Source organism: Pezoporus flaviventris, unplaced genomic scaffold (assembly GCF_033815535.1).
Source record: "Pezoporus flaviventris isolate CSIRO_AGI_PZ_B2104156 unplaced genomic scaffold, CSIRO_AGI_Pfla_v1 ptg000037l, whole genome shotgun sequence".
In the NCBI taxonomy this organism is placed as follows: Eukaryota; Metazoa; Chordata; class Aves; order Psittaciformes; family Psittacidae; genus Pezoporus; species Pezoporus flaviventris.
This window is the reverse complement of record NW_026892585.1, coordinates 11401846-11420351: the sequence shown is the minus strand read 5'-3', so window position 1 is coordinate 11420351 and position 18506 is coordinate 11401846. Positions and strand designations below refer to the sequence as shown.

The window sequence follows — 18506 nt, the reverse complement described above, 5'->3', positions numbered from 1 at the left end:
CTGACTGGGCTTAGAAAGCAGACTGAATTCAGTTCATGGATTCAACGAACAGCAGGTTGCTTTTACACTAATTTGATTAGAAGCAAAACTGTTTTGAGCTTAAATCCATAAGCAACTAAATTCTGAGCACAGGAATAGACCCACCAGGGTGATGTCTGAGGATCTGCTAAGTAACAGCAAGAATACAAGAGCATCCAGCCCACAAAGCTGTCTCTGGTTTGGGACCATATTTTATGCTCCAAGGAGAAAGAAACCCTTTCCTTGCTCTGAGATCAAAGCTGCTTATCAAAGACTGGCACAGGTTGAGCAGTCAGTGCGTTAAATCTCAGGCTTAATTACTTACAATACATTACAAAGTTCTGAAAGTAGTGGTAGCTTGATGATATGTCCCTTAAAAAATATATATAAATGCACATCTTAAAGCTTGTTTAGTAAAAAGTACTACCTCAAGTCATAACGCATTTTATCGTACTACATAACACAGTAGCATACTAACACATTTCAGAAGCTGACTTCTTTCCATGCTAGAGTAGGAGTGGGCACATGACAGAAGATGTCTGTTTTCCACAGAGCAAAGCACTACATGAAAACAAAGGTGAGAGGAGACTTAACCCAGGGAAAGAATTTCTCGCTCTCAGATCTGAAGAGGAATACACGTAAACATGTGGCAGAAAGAGCAGGGAAGTCCCCTCTTACGCATGTCATCTGGGGGATTCCTGGTACTCTGAGAAGTCACATGAAGGCATAGAAATCATCTTTCTAATTTGTATCGTCTTCAGCCTGAACGCTTGTGGTGAAATGGGAAGTAGACAGAGCAACTCGATTCTTCATCATGGGCCAGCAGAACAGGTGCACATAAAATAACAATTTCTAATTATTATAAAAAATATGTTTCAGGAGCAATAACTGCATCTGGAAGGCTCAGAACCCCATTAGCTGTCCTCATGTCCAGCCTATATTTACTCAAACACGCACCATTTTGTCATTAGGACTAACTCATACTACACAAATGGCATGTCAGAGATACACATTGTTCAAACACTATGTTTATAACTGTACTGCTGTGTAGTTTTACACCTGGTACCCTAAACCGCTATGAGATCTATTGTTGGTCAGCATTGTGTGTTATCAGCTACCACTGCTCAGGAAAACACATAAGAAAAAGTCAAAGCAATAAAATATGATGCAAACATTTTGCCATATGTGCTGTTACAAATCCTGACAATTCATTCCAAAGAATAATTTCCATGTGCATCTCCTTCAGGCAGGTTATTAACAGGTCACAAACCACTGAAATATCTAAGCAGCATAGAGCCATGTGGATTTTCCCTCAGTAGCAAATGTTGTTTAACATGTGATATTAAAGCATCCATGGGCAAGGGCCAGCACCCACTGAATTTGAAAGAGAATCTCTCAAATCCAATGGTAACAGAGTTAGACCTTTCTCTAAAATACCAGAAATAAGAACTTGCATCAAAAGGCCTCAGCCCCATGAACTCTGCAAAACGTGCCTCTGGTCTTACACATTTTGTTATAGGAAACTCACTATTAGTGAAGAGAGATATGCATTTACCAACTAACAGACTAATCAATATTCACAGATGAAAATACTGCATTGCTGGCTCCGCATGTCCTGCAAACTGTGACATACAGGTTTTAAAAAAATCCCGTTCTAAAGACTGATGCATATTTAACATTGCCCCTTCTCGATGCTGATACATTCCTATTTTCTGGTCTACCAGATGGAAGCATCTCGTGGCTTCTCGTGGCTCTGAAACTACTGCTACAAGTATCTCCATTAAGACCATCAATTTTGTTAATTGAGATACAGCTTTTTGAAGGAGAATGAAAAATAGTTGTCATTTTGCAGATGTCCTCCTCTGAAATGAGATTTCCCAAGAGAACGTTGATGATTCCTTTACCATTTCATAATTTCTTTTATTAATTCCACATGAGGCAGCAAAATGAGTCAGAGTTTCATAATATGCAAGAAAATTCCAGAGATAAATCTCAATAGTACTCTCAATAGTAAAGTTTTCACATTCAAGCTGTTTGATAACAGCAGGCATGTTCTCACCAGACTCCAGCACCAGAAACGGGTGCTCTTAGCTCACCTGGTCAAACTCAACATAAGATCAAGGGAGGCAGGCTAACAACCCAAACTAATATTCCTCATTAGGAAAATCAACACAGTTCTCCACAGAGATGTCCCAGGCAACTTGTTGCTCTGAACACCATGGCACAGTGTTAGATCCCCTTTTCTACTCTGTGGTCTCACTACAGGGTCAGTACTATGTAGACAGTAAAGAAACACGCATCCAGTTCATGAGGAGGCTCAGTGTTATAGGATCGTGTCATCTAGAGCCACAGGTCTTACACAGCCTTACAGCAGCATTAAGCCTTTTCAGTACTACTGATTCTTGTGTTTGTGTAGTTTCAGTTTTCTTTTCAAAGAGCAGTATTTAAGCATATCTTAGCACTAGATTTAAGACAGAGCCAAAGCAGCACAGGCTATAAGACGGACAAGACCTACAAAACCCTGATGACTAAAATAATAAAAAGCATGGTTCACGTCTTACCAGCTTTTAGTCCCTGATGCACTAGAAAAATCACTGCCTCCACCAGAAATTAAAGGCCACCTTGCCTCCACAAAAGCCGGAACTGGATGACCCATTTGCCAGGCATCATTTATTCACAGCTTTCCAGGCAAAACAGAAGAGTTTGATTTTTCTATCATGTCACATACAGGATGTAAACACAATACATCTTTACAGGAAAGGTCAGCACAGCATGTGCTTGATACCAAAACCAAATCAATCACTCCACTGCAGTGAGAGTCAAGAGCACTGTCAATGCTGAACCTGGAGCACAGGTTAATTAATAACCTGCCCTACAGAAATGCAAGCCAGATAATAATTCATGCAGCTCTAAGTTTAATAGTGGAAGGGGGGGCCTCACCTCCTTCCTGGGTATCCTGCCTGACTGGATGTTAATGAGGTTGAGATGAGATTTAATGGTACACTTTGTTCCTTCTTGTCTTGGAAAAAAAGACCCCTGAGACGTAAGATCATTCTGAAATGTGTGTTTAGGAATTAACAGGTAATCAGCAGATAAAACCTTCCCATAGACCCCAAAATACTTTGAACAGTATTGCTTGTATTTGGAGGCCTGTCAGATGCAGTCTCCCCAAATGCAAACACTTCCTGGGTCACAATAAAAAAGCTCCATCCCACTAGTCTAAATTGTGTTTTCCTATGTCAAATTTAATTCAGAGTTGTCTAGCAGGAAGAGCATTTGGCATCACCTTTGTTTGGCAAAGGAGTCTCCTATGAACAAAGCAGTACTGAACCAACAATGTGTTGCAGATGAGCAAGTATCAAGAATCTCCTGCAGTTCAGTGTAACACTGTGCCAGTTGCAGTGAGAGATGCCATGGGGTCCTCGAAAGGACCACAAAGCCAGGAGGCATGACACAGAACCACAGCCAAAGCCATGGACTTGTCTGGAGCAACATCTGGGGGCCAGGTGGGACAACATAAGGCACGTTTGGTGCTCGTGTGAAGCTGGTGAAGACCATCTTGAGAATCTTAACTCATGAATACATTTGAAGAAACACCTGATGCAAAACCAGCACTTCAATAAATGTGAATTTTCTCACAGAACAATTTTAAGACCATGTTGTGCCACAGCTGTAAGGCAGCTAAGCATGCTTGTGTGAAATGAAGATTTGGCCAGGATAAACCTTTTCAGAAGCCCTAACAATTAGGCCCAAGGAGCAGCTTTTACTGGGAAGCATACATTAAGTAAAGCAGTCCACAGAATCAAGTTCTGCTCACTTAACAACAGGGCTCTTCATTTTCATCTAGTTCTATGAACCAGCAACAACAGCACTTAACATCTTGCTTTATTCTGACAACATGCCATAGGCAGCTGATTGTGTAGTAGCAGCTGCTATACCTCTGTGTGTACACAGAGGTTTAATGGTTTTAAACTTTATGATATATTTTAACTATAGTCTGTAAAAGAAGTCTCATAACTACATATGGAAAAATACTGAGGTAAATATGCATAGACATGAAACAGAATATAGAACCCTTACAAAAATGAAGAAAGCACTGTGAGTCACTTGGGGATAAGGGAATTGCTTCTTCTGTCTGAAAAATAAAGTATAAGATGCAGTTGCTTGAACAACAGAATAGAGATGAAGTTTCAGGTAAATCCCCAATGGACTCGGTATTTTCACAGTTGAGAGAACTATGCAGGAATTGTCGGGTTTTTCACTCCCTTTCTGAACTTCAGGGTTGATTCAGAAGCTGAGCACGTCCACAATTAGCTGTGCAGAGAGAAATGTTTTAGCCTCATGAAATTTCTGCCAATACGCTGAAAATCTCTGTTATACGGTGTCATATATGGCTTCATATGTCTTGTGTGTTCCCTGAGTTTTGATTTGGAGTGGCAATTCTCAATTTACCAATTAAGCAGAAGGTGCATAACAGCTGTATTCACTGTTAAAAATGGCAATGCTTTTACTCATGGTTTCAGCTGCAGCAGCTTACTGCTTTTGACAGGGCTCTGCAAAACCACTGTGCTCTGTTCTCTCCAGGCATGGGATGACTCAGTTTCTCCATGGTGATTAATCTGGGTAATTCAGCTCTGGGTAGTCAAGTCCAGAAGGGGCTTTTATCCAGCTGTATTCAGAAAGAGATGGGAATGGATCACTGGGGAGTCTAAATGAGCTTTTCCTACAGATATCTGCTGTAAGTACCCTCACACACAGCCTTCTGCCGAGCTTGATAGGTACCTGACCATGAAATCTGCTATTTAGGCAAGAATAGCATGGGAAGATTTCAGTTTTCCACTTACCTGTTTCCCAGGTAATAAGCACTATGCTCTTTCTCAAGCCTTTCACTAGAGTCCTCATTCCTTATCTTTCAAGAGTATTAATAAAAAGAATGTTGTATACTTCAGATCAGTTGACCTCCCAAGTGTTGCAGGCTCAATAAGGTAGGAAACCAAGAAAAACAAATCAGTCTGTCTCATTTGGTGTGCCAGCGGGCTTAGCCTCATCCATATGTGTCTCTCAAGAGAGCTGTGGTAGTTCCCTACCAAATTCCTCCCCTGGCCCCACGTCACATCTGCATCCAGAGTTAGCATCATGCAGCTCCTGAAGGGTCCTTGGCTGTTTATTACTGCCTCTCTGTACATCAAAGGAGGAGGAAATAAAAAAGGAGCAATGCTAAGATACAACTTAGCCCTTAGCAAGACTTCCAGCTGAAAATCACCATTACAGAAAATTCTTGGTAAAGGACAGAAAGTACAGACACTTGACACAGAATTTTGCTTGAAAAGAATTTCTTTTATCTTTATTTTTTTTTAAATTTCACTCAATTTTCAGCAAAAAAAAAAAATCCCATAAAACACTTTCTTCATGTGGATATCCCAGCTGCTCCTTCTGCACCAAATAAGAGCCTTACAGATGCACCTTCTTTCTAGAAACACAATTACTAGCTGTGAAAACAGTTGGGATATTGACAGCAATGATAAGCAGCAACATAAGGACAACCAATAAGAAATGCTCCACTGATATCCCAGCATACTTGGAAAAGAAGGGGAACACAAGGGAAAATTTTAAATCTCTGCATGGTTTCAAAGCTTGTGAGTGCTTCTTCAGGCCTATTACATGCCACCATTTTCAGCACCTCAAGAACTTTGAGGGAGTAACCAAACTCCTCAGAGAAACAGATTCTTCTACCTCCCATCATTTTCATCTTTGAGGAAGAGTGAGGATCTACACGACAGCCCAGTGGCTCCTGAAACATCCCTCCCTTCTGCACTGAGAGAGGAAAATAAACGCTAAGTGACCAGAAAATGCAAGAGTTAACAAGCATTCCAGCAGTCAGGATTCAGGGTTTGTGTTTACATGGAAAGGGCAGAAGTACATGTGGTAGATAGGACTGATTCAGGACAAAAATTGCAAACTCTGACATAAGCCAATTTCTACACTGTGCAAAATGTGTGGGAGTAGTTCTCTCACCCTCCAGTGCATTTCTGTGAGCTCTACATGATAGCTCATGAAGATGACAGATACCTCAGTTCATACTTACATAACAAGCTATTTTCTTGGTGGCATTAAAGCACCTCCTGGTAGGCATTAATTTTTGCTAGAAAGCTACTATATAATTATTGCAATTAATCATCTTGGAGCCAAAAAGTCTGTTCAATGAAGCAAGGAATAATTGAGGTTAGAATTTAAGATTGCATTGGGAGTATGTTATAAACTTGTCTGGGCACCTCTGTTTTCACACGCTGTTTTTACAACATAAAGAGTAATTGAGCTCTGCTCCCCAGTAGTGCTTCATCAGCACTGACACCATAGTCCCCTGCACCGACAGGAGCCAACACACAGCAGTCTGAAACTATTCATCTATTCACTTTGTTATAAACCCTGCGTACTATATACCACTGCTAAGGGAGTGGGGCTTGTTCAGCCTGGATGCACCAGGGAGACCTGAGAACAGCCTTCCAACACCTAAAGGGGCCAACGAGAAATCTGGAAAGGCGCTTATGACAAGGGCCTGTAGGGACAGGACAAGGGGGAATGGCTTTAACCTGACAGAAGGGAGACTGAGATTAGACATTAGGCAGAAACCCTTCCCTGTGAGGGTGCTGAGGCGCTGGCACAGGGTGCCCAGAGAAGCTGTGGCTGCTCCATCCCCGGCAGCGTTCAAGGCCAGGTTGGACAGGGCTTGAAGCAACCTGCTCTAGTGGAAGGTGTCCCTGCCCGTGGAAGGGGGTTGGAACTGGATGAGCTTTAAAGGTCCCTTCCAAACCAAAGCATTCTATGCTTCTTTGTAAGAAAGCAACTGTAAAGGTACATTTAGTTGGAGTTGGGTTCTATTCTCAATTACGCTGTTGAAAATGTGCTGTCACTCAGCTGATCCCAAGTGGTTCAAGCATGATGGTGTTGGACAGAGTACAATAGGTCCTTTTATTATGAGCACACTTCTTAGCCCTCTGCATGCACAAATCCAACTGTCCTTTCTGTTTGAAAATAGCAGAACAAAATGTTATATCCCTTGAGAAATCTTACCTGTCACTCTGTAACACCTTCTTCAAAATCAGAAAGTTCAAATAATCTGAATTCTCCCCAAGACGTAATGAAAGAAACTGAAAAAGTAACTGACCTCTTGTCGTTTGAAATTCTGAACGTATTCTTCAAACTGTTCATCTTTTGTTTCATCTGCTTTCCCTAGTTTTTGAAGTACCTGCATTGAAAACAAAAAGGAATAATTAAATGTATGTGTCACGAAACAAAACCACTGCTGCTTTCAACGCTTCCGTTCCTGCAGCTAAGGCTTAAAAATAGCATGTTATTTTTGGGGGTGTTGCATGCACTACTGTTTCTGAAGTTCACGCAGGAACCATTTTGTCAAAATAAAAAGGGATAAAAACAGAGGTATGTGTGTGTGGAAATACACTTCAAAGGATGGAGTCCTTGGGGATATGTGGAGGTTTTTTAATGAAGCAACTTTTCTTTTAGCAGAGAATCCCAGATTTTCAATGGAAGAGTCAGTATTTCAGTGCAATAATCACAGAAATTTGCTGGCACTGCAAGTTGTCCTACTGTTCAGATAGAGAAAAAAAAATGAAAATCAAATTTCATTAGGTTTTTCTTCTGTTTATGGTTCATTACATGAAATGGCATTAACATTATCCTTATCCCCATTATTTTCAACATAAAGCCATAGAGAATAAAGAACTGTGAGGTTGCATGAGAAACTGTTACAGCTGATGCTTATTTAAAACTTCCACTGGCGTTCATGTTATTCCCCTCATTAATTCAGAAGTGGGTTTTCATCCCCGAGATAATAAATATACTCCAATATATCAGCAGTATGGGCTATTCCTGTGCTAGCAATCTCAAAAGTCATTTGACACAGATACACTTTACACTGGTTTTAACTACCATAAATGCATTTTATTATATCTAGGCACTATCCATTCATTTTAATACTGAAGACTTATACGTAGTTGCAAATAGGCTTCACCCTGCTTGTCAGGCAACTCCTAAATCTTTATAGAGTACTTGCATGTGGGATGAACCACCTCACAGATTGCTTTCCCATGACAAGCTGTCCAAACTTTCCATTTTCACAGAAAAAAAAAAACCAACAAACAAATGAAAAAACTCCACAAAATAGAAACAGTAGCAAGTAATTGCTACTACTCCTATGATGAAGAAGTAAAGATCCCCACCTATTCTTCTCAAAACAAAGACTGCACAGCTCCAGTCCTGACATATTCTCTGTCCGACTACCTGCCTCTCCCAACCCCAGTCAGCCCCTACCACAAAACCAGGCCACAAGATATCAAGATAATCCTGAAGGTGACACAATGCTACCCGTGGACCTGGCATGTAACACTTCAAGGACATTTTGACGTATTTGCGGGAGAAAGACAGAAAGAATGACATCACAGAGGAAAAAAGACAAAGACCAAGCTTTTGCTGCTGATAGCTGTGTCCTAGCTTTTCATTTTCTCATCTCATTTGTGCATTTTAAGTTGTTTTTAGGCCTGCTGACTAGTCCCAAAGACCTCACATACTCTCATCACCAACCTCTTCATTAAATATTTAAAAGTATCACAGATGGTTTTTACAGAGGAATCATTTAACTTAACATCTCAAATCATCACAGGCCTTCACAGTGCTCTTTGTCACCAGTGAGCCAAACAGCCTGCCCCCGACTGTGGAATGATTTTGATCCACACCAGGCAGCATGTGGATTCTCTGAAAATCCAACATTTCCCTTTCAAACAGATGGCTGCCAGGTAAGCCTCCTGCCCACACAATACAATCAAATCACATTCACAGGAACAAGTAGAAAGCACATTAACTGTAGTCTGAATGATTCACAACGTATGTAACAAACCATGGTAAGAAATATCATGATAAACTCTTTTTCCCAAAACACCAGTGGCACACATCCATGTCTCCAGCTGTGTACTCAGGCCCAATAGCACAAGGCTCAGAAGAGAACAACCTACCTCTTACAGCATCTACCTTCTACAGTTTGGGGTTTTATTTTATCCTATCTCCGATTTTCAATTTCTCTACAAATATTTACCTGAACTGAGTCTAAAATACAGTGTTAGAATTTGGCCTCTGCAAATACCAATCCTAATCTTAATCCAGAGTTACATTAAATAGCCATTAATAACATAGCTTCCCAATTTTCCTAATCCTAACCCAATGTCCCACGGTTGGAAGCAGAAGTTCCTGCAGCCCATGCCATACGCACAGATAACTGGGGCTCACACACTCCTTTCCTAAATACAACCCTAATACAATCCTAAACACCATTCCATATAGAAAGAGCAGGATAGACTGGGCTAGAATGAACTATTCCTCATGGTCCCTTTAGATCTCATCCATACAGCCCCATGGACCTATGGGGCCACTGAACGTATAGCTCAGCCTTTCACATGCAACCTTTTTGTAACCACATCTTTACCACTGGCAGTCTAAACAGAGAGGTGACCAGAGGGCAGGTAAGTCTTAAAAACTGATCTACCTTTCAGCACTTCTGTCTCAAAGTGGACATCTCTGATCAACAGATGTCTAGTTTGTAGTTTATTGTTGCTCAGTTTGGTCACCACCTATAGGGTGTCTGCGGTAGGGTTAAGGCCAGATAAAGGCTTGTGTACACTATACACAGGTTTCTTTAACTCCAACCCCTCCTGGGGACAGGCTGAAGTAAATTCTAAATCTAGACATCCAGTTCATCTTATATAGAGTACTTCGGTCAAGATTAGAGTCAGGGTCTGGTTTAGGCCCAGGTTTAGGAGAGGGCAAGTAGACACCCTACTAGCATTAGGTTTAGATACTGGTCAAGAGAAAAATGGACTTGAAATGCCTAGGTTACTCAAAAGCATCTGACACCTCTTAGAAGTAAAACGAAAGCTGTGCTCAGGAGCAGGAAGCACCTAACCTCCCTCTTAAGCCTCAGTTCAACCACCCTTCTAGATGAGGATTAGATTTTGTAACAGGAATAGCTCAGTTTATTGGTGGCTCCTGAGGACAGGAGAAGGGTAGATGGACAATGTTTTACAAAAGCCTTTTGTGTGCCAAAGATAGGTAAAGACATGCGGACAGCTAAGCAGCTAATACTTTATTTCTGGTCCATGTGGTAGGTAACACATACTGTGGATTTGCATTCGGACATTAGAAAAGGAAAGAACAGAGGAACCAGACCTGCTGCTGAACACTCAATGGTCTGCAGGGCTCAAATGAGGACCTGATTCAGAAAGCAGGTGGCTAACGTTTTTTCTTCTTAGTGTACCAATACAGAGAAGTAACGTTTGCAGTTAGGGCGAAGAACATATACATCTATTAATGTGTATTAACTGCCTGTTCAATTTGAAATTAAATAATGAAATAAACAATAAAAAAAGTAAAATCAACAGACATAAACTAAATCTCAAACATTCTAAGGCCAAGTATTCTGCAGTCTCCTGAAGACCGTATAAAATAGCTGGTGAACATGATTAGCCTATCCAAAAAAGAAACAGGTAAAGCACTACCCCGTTTCTTATAGTTAGACTAAATCAGCTCCTAGTAACTTCTCTTAAAATGCCCTAAAAAAAACCAAACAAACAAGCAAAACACAACCTCTTTCCTCCCCCCCAAAAAACAACCCAGCTGCTTTATTTTTTCTCAAATACTGTGGTCTCCAAATGTACTGGTTTGTAATGTGCTTAATGCACTGAATTATGTTGAGGATCTGAAATGAATAGCAGCCTTGACCCAGCATGCTGCTAAGAACTAAATTATATGAACTAAATAATTAAGATCAATTAGCATTGAGAATGATGTAAACACTAAATTTGATCTGACGGTAAACCTAGATGCTTGTCGAGTGAATACCTGCAGAGAGGAATTGTCTGGCAATGTTGTCCTGGGATAAATAAATGACAAATTCTACATAAACACATAAAAGTGTAAGGACATTAAGCATGTCTGGTATCATTCATAAGTGTCATCAGGAGTACATGTCTAGATATAAAATGCAAGAGCATTTCTATTAGGAAAAGCTGCATCTGCAGTAAACCTTTTTGGAAGATAGATGACTACAGGGGAACAGTTTAGTCTTCCAAGTGCCTTCAATTACCAGAGAATACCTTTCTGTTCTATGAGGATCTGAAGTATTAGGAAAAAAAAAAAGTCAGTAAACTTGCTGATCTTGAATTGAAATGATCAATTTCACGATGACTGTGATGTGAATGTTAACAAGTGTCTGCAATGTGCCAAAAAAAGGAAATAGAAAAAAATTACATATGAGCTTGGGTAAGCTTGATTATATTGAAAACTCCTGTGGCAAGGATGACAGTGTTACAATAGCAGTTAAGACTACCACCCTGACAGGCCCATCTATCTTCCCCTAAAGAAGTTTCTGATGACGTGGCAATTCAAGGAGAGAAAAGAAAAAGAAAAAAAGCAAAATAATAAAAATGTGAACTGTGGCCACCCAGGAGCTGCCTCAAGAGCAGCTCATCTCCCTGCACAGGAGCGTGACAGTAACCTCATCAGACATCCCAACATGCATCAACCTCAGTCATGCATCAGTATTCTTAAAGAACAACTAACACATTCAAAACCACTTGGGGCAGAAAGACATGACTGTTCAGACAGGACTACCCAGGACAAGACTTTATCAGCGACGGCCAGGACTGTTCAAACACTGAAAAAGCTAAGATAATCCAACTCACCTCAAGTAGCACTATTTAAGGATATTACAGAATAACCCCAATATGAAAAGATGAACATTTCTGAGAGTCCAAAATCTTTTGAGAATAGCACAGTGCTCTGGAACTCAACAGATGTAAACTACATCTACAACACTGTTTCACAACACTTTTTTTCTAATACCATACTCCTCTACAACCTATAAAAGAAACACTAGGGCTGCTAGAATAATACGCACAGCTTTTCAAACAAGTTTCAAGTGGAACTTTTGGGCAGAAACTGGTTAAAATAAAAGCAGACCATTCAAGAGAAATCATTTTAAAGTTACTTATGAGCAAAACATCATATCGATTTCAACAAATACTCCTATCATTCTATTCCATGATTCTATGGTATAAAACAGAAGCTTCTGATGATGCTTATCTGAGGTGGAAAACAACCACCATGGGTTAAGTTTGAGGTAAACATGGCTATTTCAAATACAGCAAATATATAACCCCAAAAGCTTACCACAGGCTAACAGTAACTCCAGACAGACAAAAAAAACTCCACCACCCAAATCCCTCCACCCCAAACCAACCCTCTCCCCCAAAAAAACAACCCTAAAACCACACAGGCACTTGTAAGTTTAAAAAGACAAAATTGTTCATGTGATGGGATGCTATAACAAAGCATCCAACACCACAAATCCATAGAAAAGTGTCAAGTTAGAAAAGTTAAGCATGATCCATGATACCCAGCTAGTACTTGAGAGGTATACGAACAAATTTTAAGAGACCCTATTTGTTACAGAAACAAAAGCTCACTTGGAAGACAACATATCAAAGCATGAAGCCTGGAAGAGAGCTATGTCCAAAATGTACCTACTGACACTCACTCAAGTGAGAGAGCAGGGTGCTAAACACAAGAAAAGGAACAAATAGTCAAGAATCACTAGAGCCACATGAGATTCCTGCCTCCTCACCATTAGCACACGGGTAGCTGAAGTGAAACCAGAGGGAGAACCATCACAAGGATGCTAATTGGTTGCTCCCCTGCCAAGAGGAGCAGGAAAAGACAGTAATTAGAATTAGAGATATGCAAGTGTAAAGTTTATGGAACTACATGTTCAGTCCAACTAAGAAAAAGTCTCCTCTCCAAAGAGTAACATTCGTATCTAACTACTTGAGTCATTTAAAAATAAAACAAAACTTCTTACCATTATGCCAAAGTCCATGGTCTTATTTATCCTGTCTCCACTTCACTCCAGCAATTTAATCACAAAATATGGTCAGAAAAAGAAGATGGGCAAAGAGATACTTTTCACCATTGTTACATGGTAGGATTAAAGTACGCACAATGCATTTCAGCAAAAATTAGATGGAATTTACCAATTGGAAAAATAATGAATAAAATATTCTTTTTTCCCTAGTGCAGTTCTTTGTTTTCTGTTTGGTTTTGGGTTGGTGGCTTTTTGAGCAAAGTTTTAATTGCATATAAGCAATAGGTATTTTAAATATATAAAGTCCGAGAATCTTTTGGTATTGTATTAATTGCTGCAGAAATTAATTTACATAGAATATGACTTAGTCTCAGGTTACAACTGCAAAACAATTGTTATTATCATAGGTGAGCAAAGACACATGAGGTAAATAAGGCTGGTTTTGTCTGGGGTTTTGGGTGGTTTTTCCCCCTGCTAAGAATTTCCATTTGAGAGTGCTGGATTAAGTGTCTGACTAAACCAAGCAAAAGACCAACATTCTTTGGCTTTCATGCCAGTAAATTAGGCAGATTAGCACTCAGAGGGAAAAAAAAAAAAGAGACAAACCAAACAACAATATTTAACACTTTCTTTTTAAGGCTGAAGCCTTGGCTTTCCAAACAAGCTCAGTTTATTGGCTTAGCCAGAAACAACACCATATTTAATATTACAGTTTTGTAAAGTAAGTAGATAAGCAGCCAGAACATACCCAGTAAGTATAAATTACCATTTTATCGCAGATTTAAGATACACATGCCTGAAACAGCACAGTGTATTGCTCAGTTTCAGTTCTGCTATGATCATTTTGTTCCCAATATAGCTCCAGTGCAAGAAGCTCAATCACATCTCTCTTTCAAGAGGTTGTCTGAATTTCATACTTTCCATGTAACACAGCCATAGACTTTCCAAGAACTCAGGCTTGCCTTTCTACTTCTGCTATTCCACCATTGCATTCCTGCACAAACAACAGTGACAAATGTTTGCTCAAGCATCCATTCTCATTAATACCTGCTGGAGGGTTGTGGAAAAAAAATCCCTTTGTCATTGGCAGACTCAAAAGCCTGAAAACCTGTTTAAAACAGAACACTAAGGATTTTACTAAGAGGGCTATAGAAAATGTAGGAAGACACTACAATAAAGCTCTTCACTGATAAGCAATTGCTTTGTGCAGTACTGATTTATAGCAGAAACACTCCAGGCATTCCAGGGACTGCAGCAGGCCACCAGGCAGACAGGGAAGCTGAGTCAAGAAGGGTGATGCTCTGGCCTGTTTCTGAAGTCTGCTGTATAAAGCAGATGATAATTTACAAAAGAAACATGTTTTAAATCATTAAGAAGGAAACAATGACCCTCCAACCCAGAACACACAACACTATTTTAAAGAAAGAACTGCCCTGGATATGGCAAATGAATTTACAAGAACTCAATCAGATACAGAAGCAGAAGACCTGCAAGAAATACCTATGCTCTCACTCTCCTCTGACCACTCTCTCTTCTTCCTCATCTTCAGCAGCGTCAGAGTCTGCATTGTTTCCATTAGTGGTCTTAAGAAATGACTAAACTTAGTTCATGTTTCCAGATCAACATCAAGTGGCCTGTAATTACCATTCCTTTTTTCTGCACATACTTGTGCTATTACTGATAGAACAACTGATCGTTCAGCTGATCACAGCCAATCTTCATTGTCACTTTATCTTATATGTCTGTTACTGCACTGGCATTTGTTCCCCAGCCACGCAGTTAGATCTTCTCTTACACCAGGCACAATAATCCCCAAATGCCCACCATTTACAGTTGAATTGTATTGCTATAGTTTGACATAGTGGCTCACATGCTAGGAGAAAAGACATAATAAATTCCAGTTTGGGAACACACCATTTAATGGAGGACTGCAACTCCACAATTGCTATCCTAATATATGATGACAGAGGCAGTTTCAGCTGTACAGTGTCACAAAGCAAAAGTCACATCCTGGACAGCATTAATGCATGAAATGTGGCCCAAGCAATGGTAGAGGGCAGCTGCTGAGTACCAGGCACTCTCTGGAATGGAAAAAGCATAAAAACAACTGTACAGGTCAGACCACTTGTCCATACAAGATACCAATCTCTCTCCAACCCCTCCACCCCTCACCAACACAAGATGCCTAGGGAAGACACACAACAAGTGTGCAGTGATAGTCCTCCAGAACCCTCGCCCAATGCCTAATAAACTGCATTTCAATGAATTCCAGATGTGGTCTTTTTACAATTTTATAGCTCTGATAAATTTTCTTGTTAACGGATTGTCCTGCTGCTTGTGAAGCTCCGATAGGGTATTTGCTGTTTCAAGAAGTATGAAGGTTCACTTCTCTCATGGCTGCTTTTCTTTTGTTCATTTTTTTGGCAGTTGTGCTTGCTGGTGCTTTGAGTATTGTAAAATACCATGATGCACGGGAGTAGTTTGCTAACAAATGAGAAGAGTAGTGAATAATATCCACACAAGCATAAAACACCATGATATGTTCTCTTAATCAAAATTGAAAGAAGAGAAATGTGGTCTTTCTACACAGCCTAAATGACAAACGTGAACATTAAGCTATGAGAGATAATTATATTAGCCTCTCTGCAAATTACAGAATCTAATTGCACATCATTGCCCTGATAATGTAAAGATGCTCTAGAGAGATCGACAAAATAAACAAAATTATGATTCCTCTCACTATGAAGCCACAGACTTCTGTACTAGTCCTTGGTCATCTGGGTAAAACCAGAAAGCACTTTACAAAGAGCACCAACTTGAACACTGCAGAGCACCACAGCGTGTAGACAATTACTCTCCCTACTCTGCAACACCCAGCAAATTTGGTCTCCTGGAAACAGGCAACCTTGCAAAATTAAACACAATAGTAGGTGCTATCATTCTGCTTAAGTGTGATTCTCTGATCATGCAGTAAAACTTGGCTGGACAGTAGGAATGAGGAGACTAAAGGATGAGCTTTGAAATTTGCAAGGCCTCATTTTGCTGATGAAAAGGGAAGGGATACTAACAGCTATGACCATGTACTGCTAGGGACTTCTCCTGCTTGTCCCTTAGGACTTTCGCGGGTCTCCCATACAGTGAGGTGGCTCATCAGACACTCTCTGAATGTGTTCTGAAAGGTGCTTATCCCCAGTGGACATGAAAGCCTAGCACAGCTTCGAAGAACTGCCATGTACTTCAAAAAATAACAAGCTGTTAGACCAGTCTTCCTCAGACTGTATGACTAGTCTGTCTAATAAAGATGGGCATCCATGTAGAGATGCTGAAATGGTGCATGGCAGGTGATTTTCATGGGATGTAGCTTAAAGGGGAAAACAAAATGGAAAGAAACACGAAATTACCAGAAATAGACCAAAATGTGAAGAGAAAAAACAGTGATAAAACAAACGAAGAATTAAGAGGGAGAAAAATCATTATGAGAAAATAGGGACCAGACCAAAAGCAAACTATCAATTTTGAGAAACTGTGGGTTTCATTTGCCTTCTTGCAGGCATCTCAGGTAGCACAGGATGTCTCAAACATCACTGCGCAGGGGGCAAACATGACCTATGGAAGTGTCTTCTGGAATGGCAGAGGAAGGAAGGATTCAACTCAAGCAGCCTATGTGTGGGCAGATGAATTGAGCTATTAATATCACAACAACCTTAATCCTCAAACTTTTGACTACTGTTTTTTCCTTACAAAATCTCTTGATGCAATAGTAATTAATTCTTTGCTCACTTTACCACTGGGGAAACAAGGTAGAGGAAAGGCAAGTAACTTTTACACTAGGTTCAGAAGTTAATCGCAAGCAGGGTACCAAATCTTGATTATTCTAGACTAGCAGCTTAATGCGTGGGCCATCCTGCTGTGAAAAGGAGTTTCATAGTACAGAAATCTGCTATGTTCAGATTATATGCACTAGAGCTATACAGAAGAGGAGATGTAGACAAAAAAGCACGTTAAAGAACTGGAAAGACAATCTGTTTGCCCTTCTCTGGCTATGGTTGCTTTCACACATCTTGAGAAGATTGATCACTTCTTGCGGTTGGCCAAGAGCTAAATTTAACTGTCCGCACAATTAGCAATATCTTTGGCTGAATTTGTGTCCTTTGCTGGATCCCAAATAAACCAAAGCACTACTCTGCTGATTCAAAAAAAGATAAATCATCTCAGTTGCTGCTGTTTCTCGCTCAACTAGCTTAGAAATACCTGGATAGCTTTCTAGTAGTAACCAGAGTGTCTCAGCCTTGTAGAAACTAGCAGTGAATCCAGGCTAACATATGCTCTCACCATTAGTTTTTATTTTCCTCCCTTTTACCACCTCATCCAATTCCCCACTCCCCTTTGGTTTGCCCTCTATACTTACTATTGAGCAGATACTTGCCTTAATACTGCTCTCTTCAAAAAAAAGATAAATCTGTTGTTTATACTGCCCAGATAACATTTCATTCTGTTCATGTGACAACTTCATTTACCTTATCTTCTATTCACTTTCAGCCCTATTTGGGCTGCAAGCATTTCAAAGCAAGTGACTATCTGATCCTTTACCCTTTTATAGCACTGAAGGCAAAGGGATCATCATCTTGATTTGTTTGATTCTACCAAAAAAAACATGACTGATACTTTCTCCTCTGATGTTTACATTCAGCTGGTGACCAGCCAGCTCTTCTGCTGTTTACTTGATATTTGTAGTCTTTAGGAAAAAAAGGCTAAAGCAGCCACTTAAAAAAACTTCTCGCCACACTTGCAAAACATAAAAAGTAGCATAGAATCAAATATAAAAGAATTCACAGAATTCACAGAATCGTTAGGGTTGGGAAGGACCTTAAGATCATCTAGTTCCAACCTCCCTGCCATGGGCAGAGACACCTCACTCTAAACCATGTCGCCCAAGGCTCCATCCAACCTGGCTTTGAACACCGCCAGGGATGGAGCATTCGCAACCCCCCTGGGCAACCCATTCCAGTGCCTCAGCACCCTAACAAGAAAGAATTTCCTCCTTATATCCAATCTAAACTTCCCCTGTTTAAGTTTTAACCCGTTACCCCTTGTCCTGTCACTACAGTCCCTAATGAAGAGTCCCTCCCCAGCATCCCTATAGGCCCCCTTCAGATACTGCAAGGCTGCTCTGAGGTCTCCATGCAGCCTTCTCTTCTCCAGGCTGAAGAGCCCCAACTTTCTCAGCCTATCTTCATAGGGGAGGTGCTCCAGTCCCCTGATCATCCTTGTGGCCCTTCTCTGGACTTGTTCCAACAGTTCCATATCCTTTTTATGTGGAGGACATCAGAACTGCACACAATACTCCAGGTGAAGTCTCACTTCAATTCCATTGATGAAACTTTAATTATTAAAATTAGATTGTGATAATTATTTTAAAATGGACTAGGCTGCTTATATAGAACTTTCCTAAAATTAACTTCCTAGATCTTATCAATAGAACATTAAAATCTACAAAGACATTTGTCTTCATCTCTATAGAGACATTTAGCACTAAAGCCTTTTCAGCTGGAAGCAGCCACAA

General features: G+C 40.3%; 2 protein-coding genes across 4 annotated transcripts in view; both read right to left on the bottom strand.

Annotated features, from left to right (window-relative positions):
• VPS41 (VPS41 subunit of HOPS complex) overlaps positions 1-18506 on the bottom strand; it is a 222880-nt gene that overhangs the window by 52158 nt on the left and 152216 nt on the right. The window lies entirely within an intron of this gene.
• Positions 1-18506, bottom strand: part of LOC133275011 (amphiphysin) — a 107781-nt gene that overhangs the window by 53413 nt on the left and 35862 nt on the right. For all 3 annotated transcript variants that reach the window (XM_061464692.1, XM_061464693.1, XM_061464694.1), the window contains exon 2: positions 7184-7264. In XM_061464692.1, the coding sequence (XP_061320676.1) occupies positions 7184-7264 (81 nt within the window). The remainder of the gene's footprint in view (positions 1-7183; positions 7265-18506) is intronic.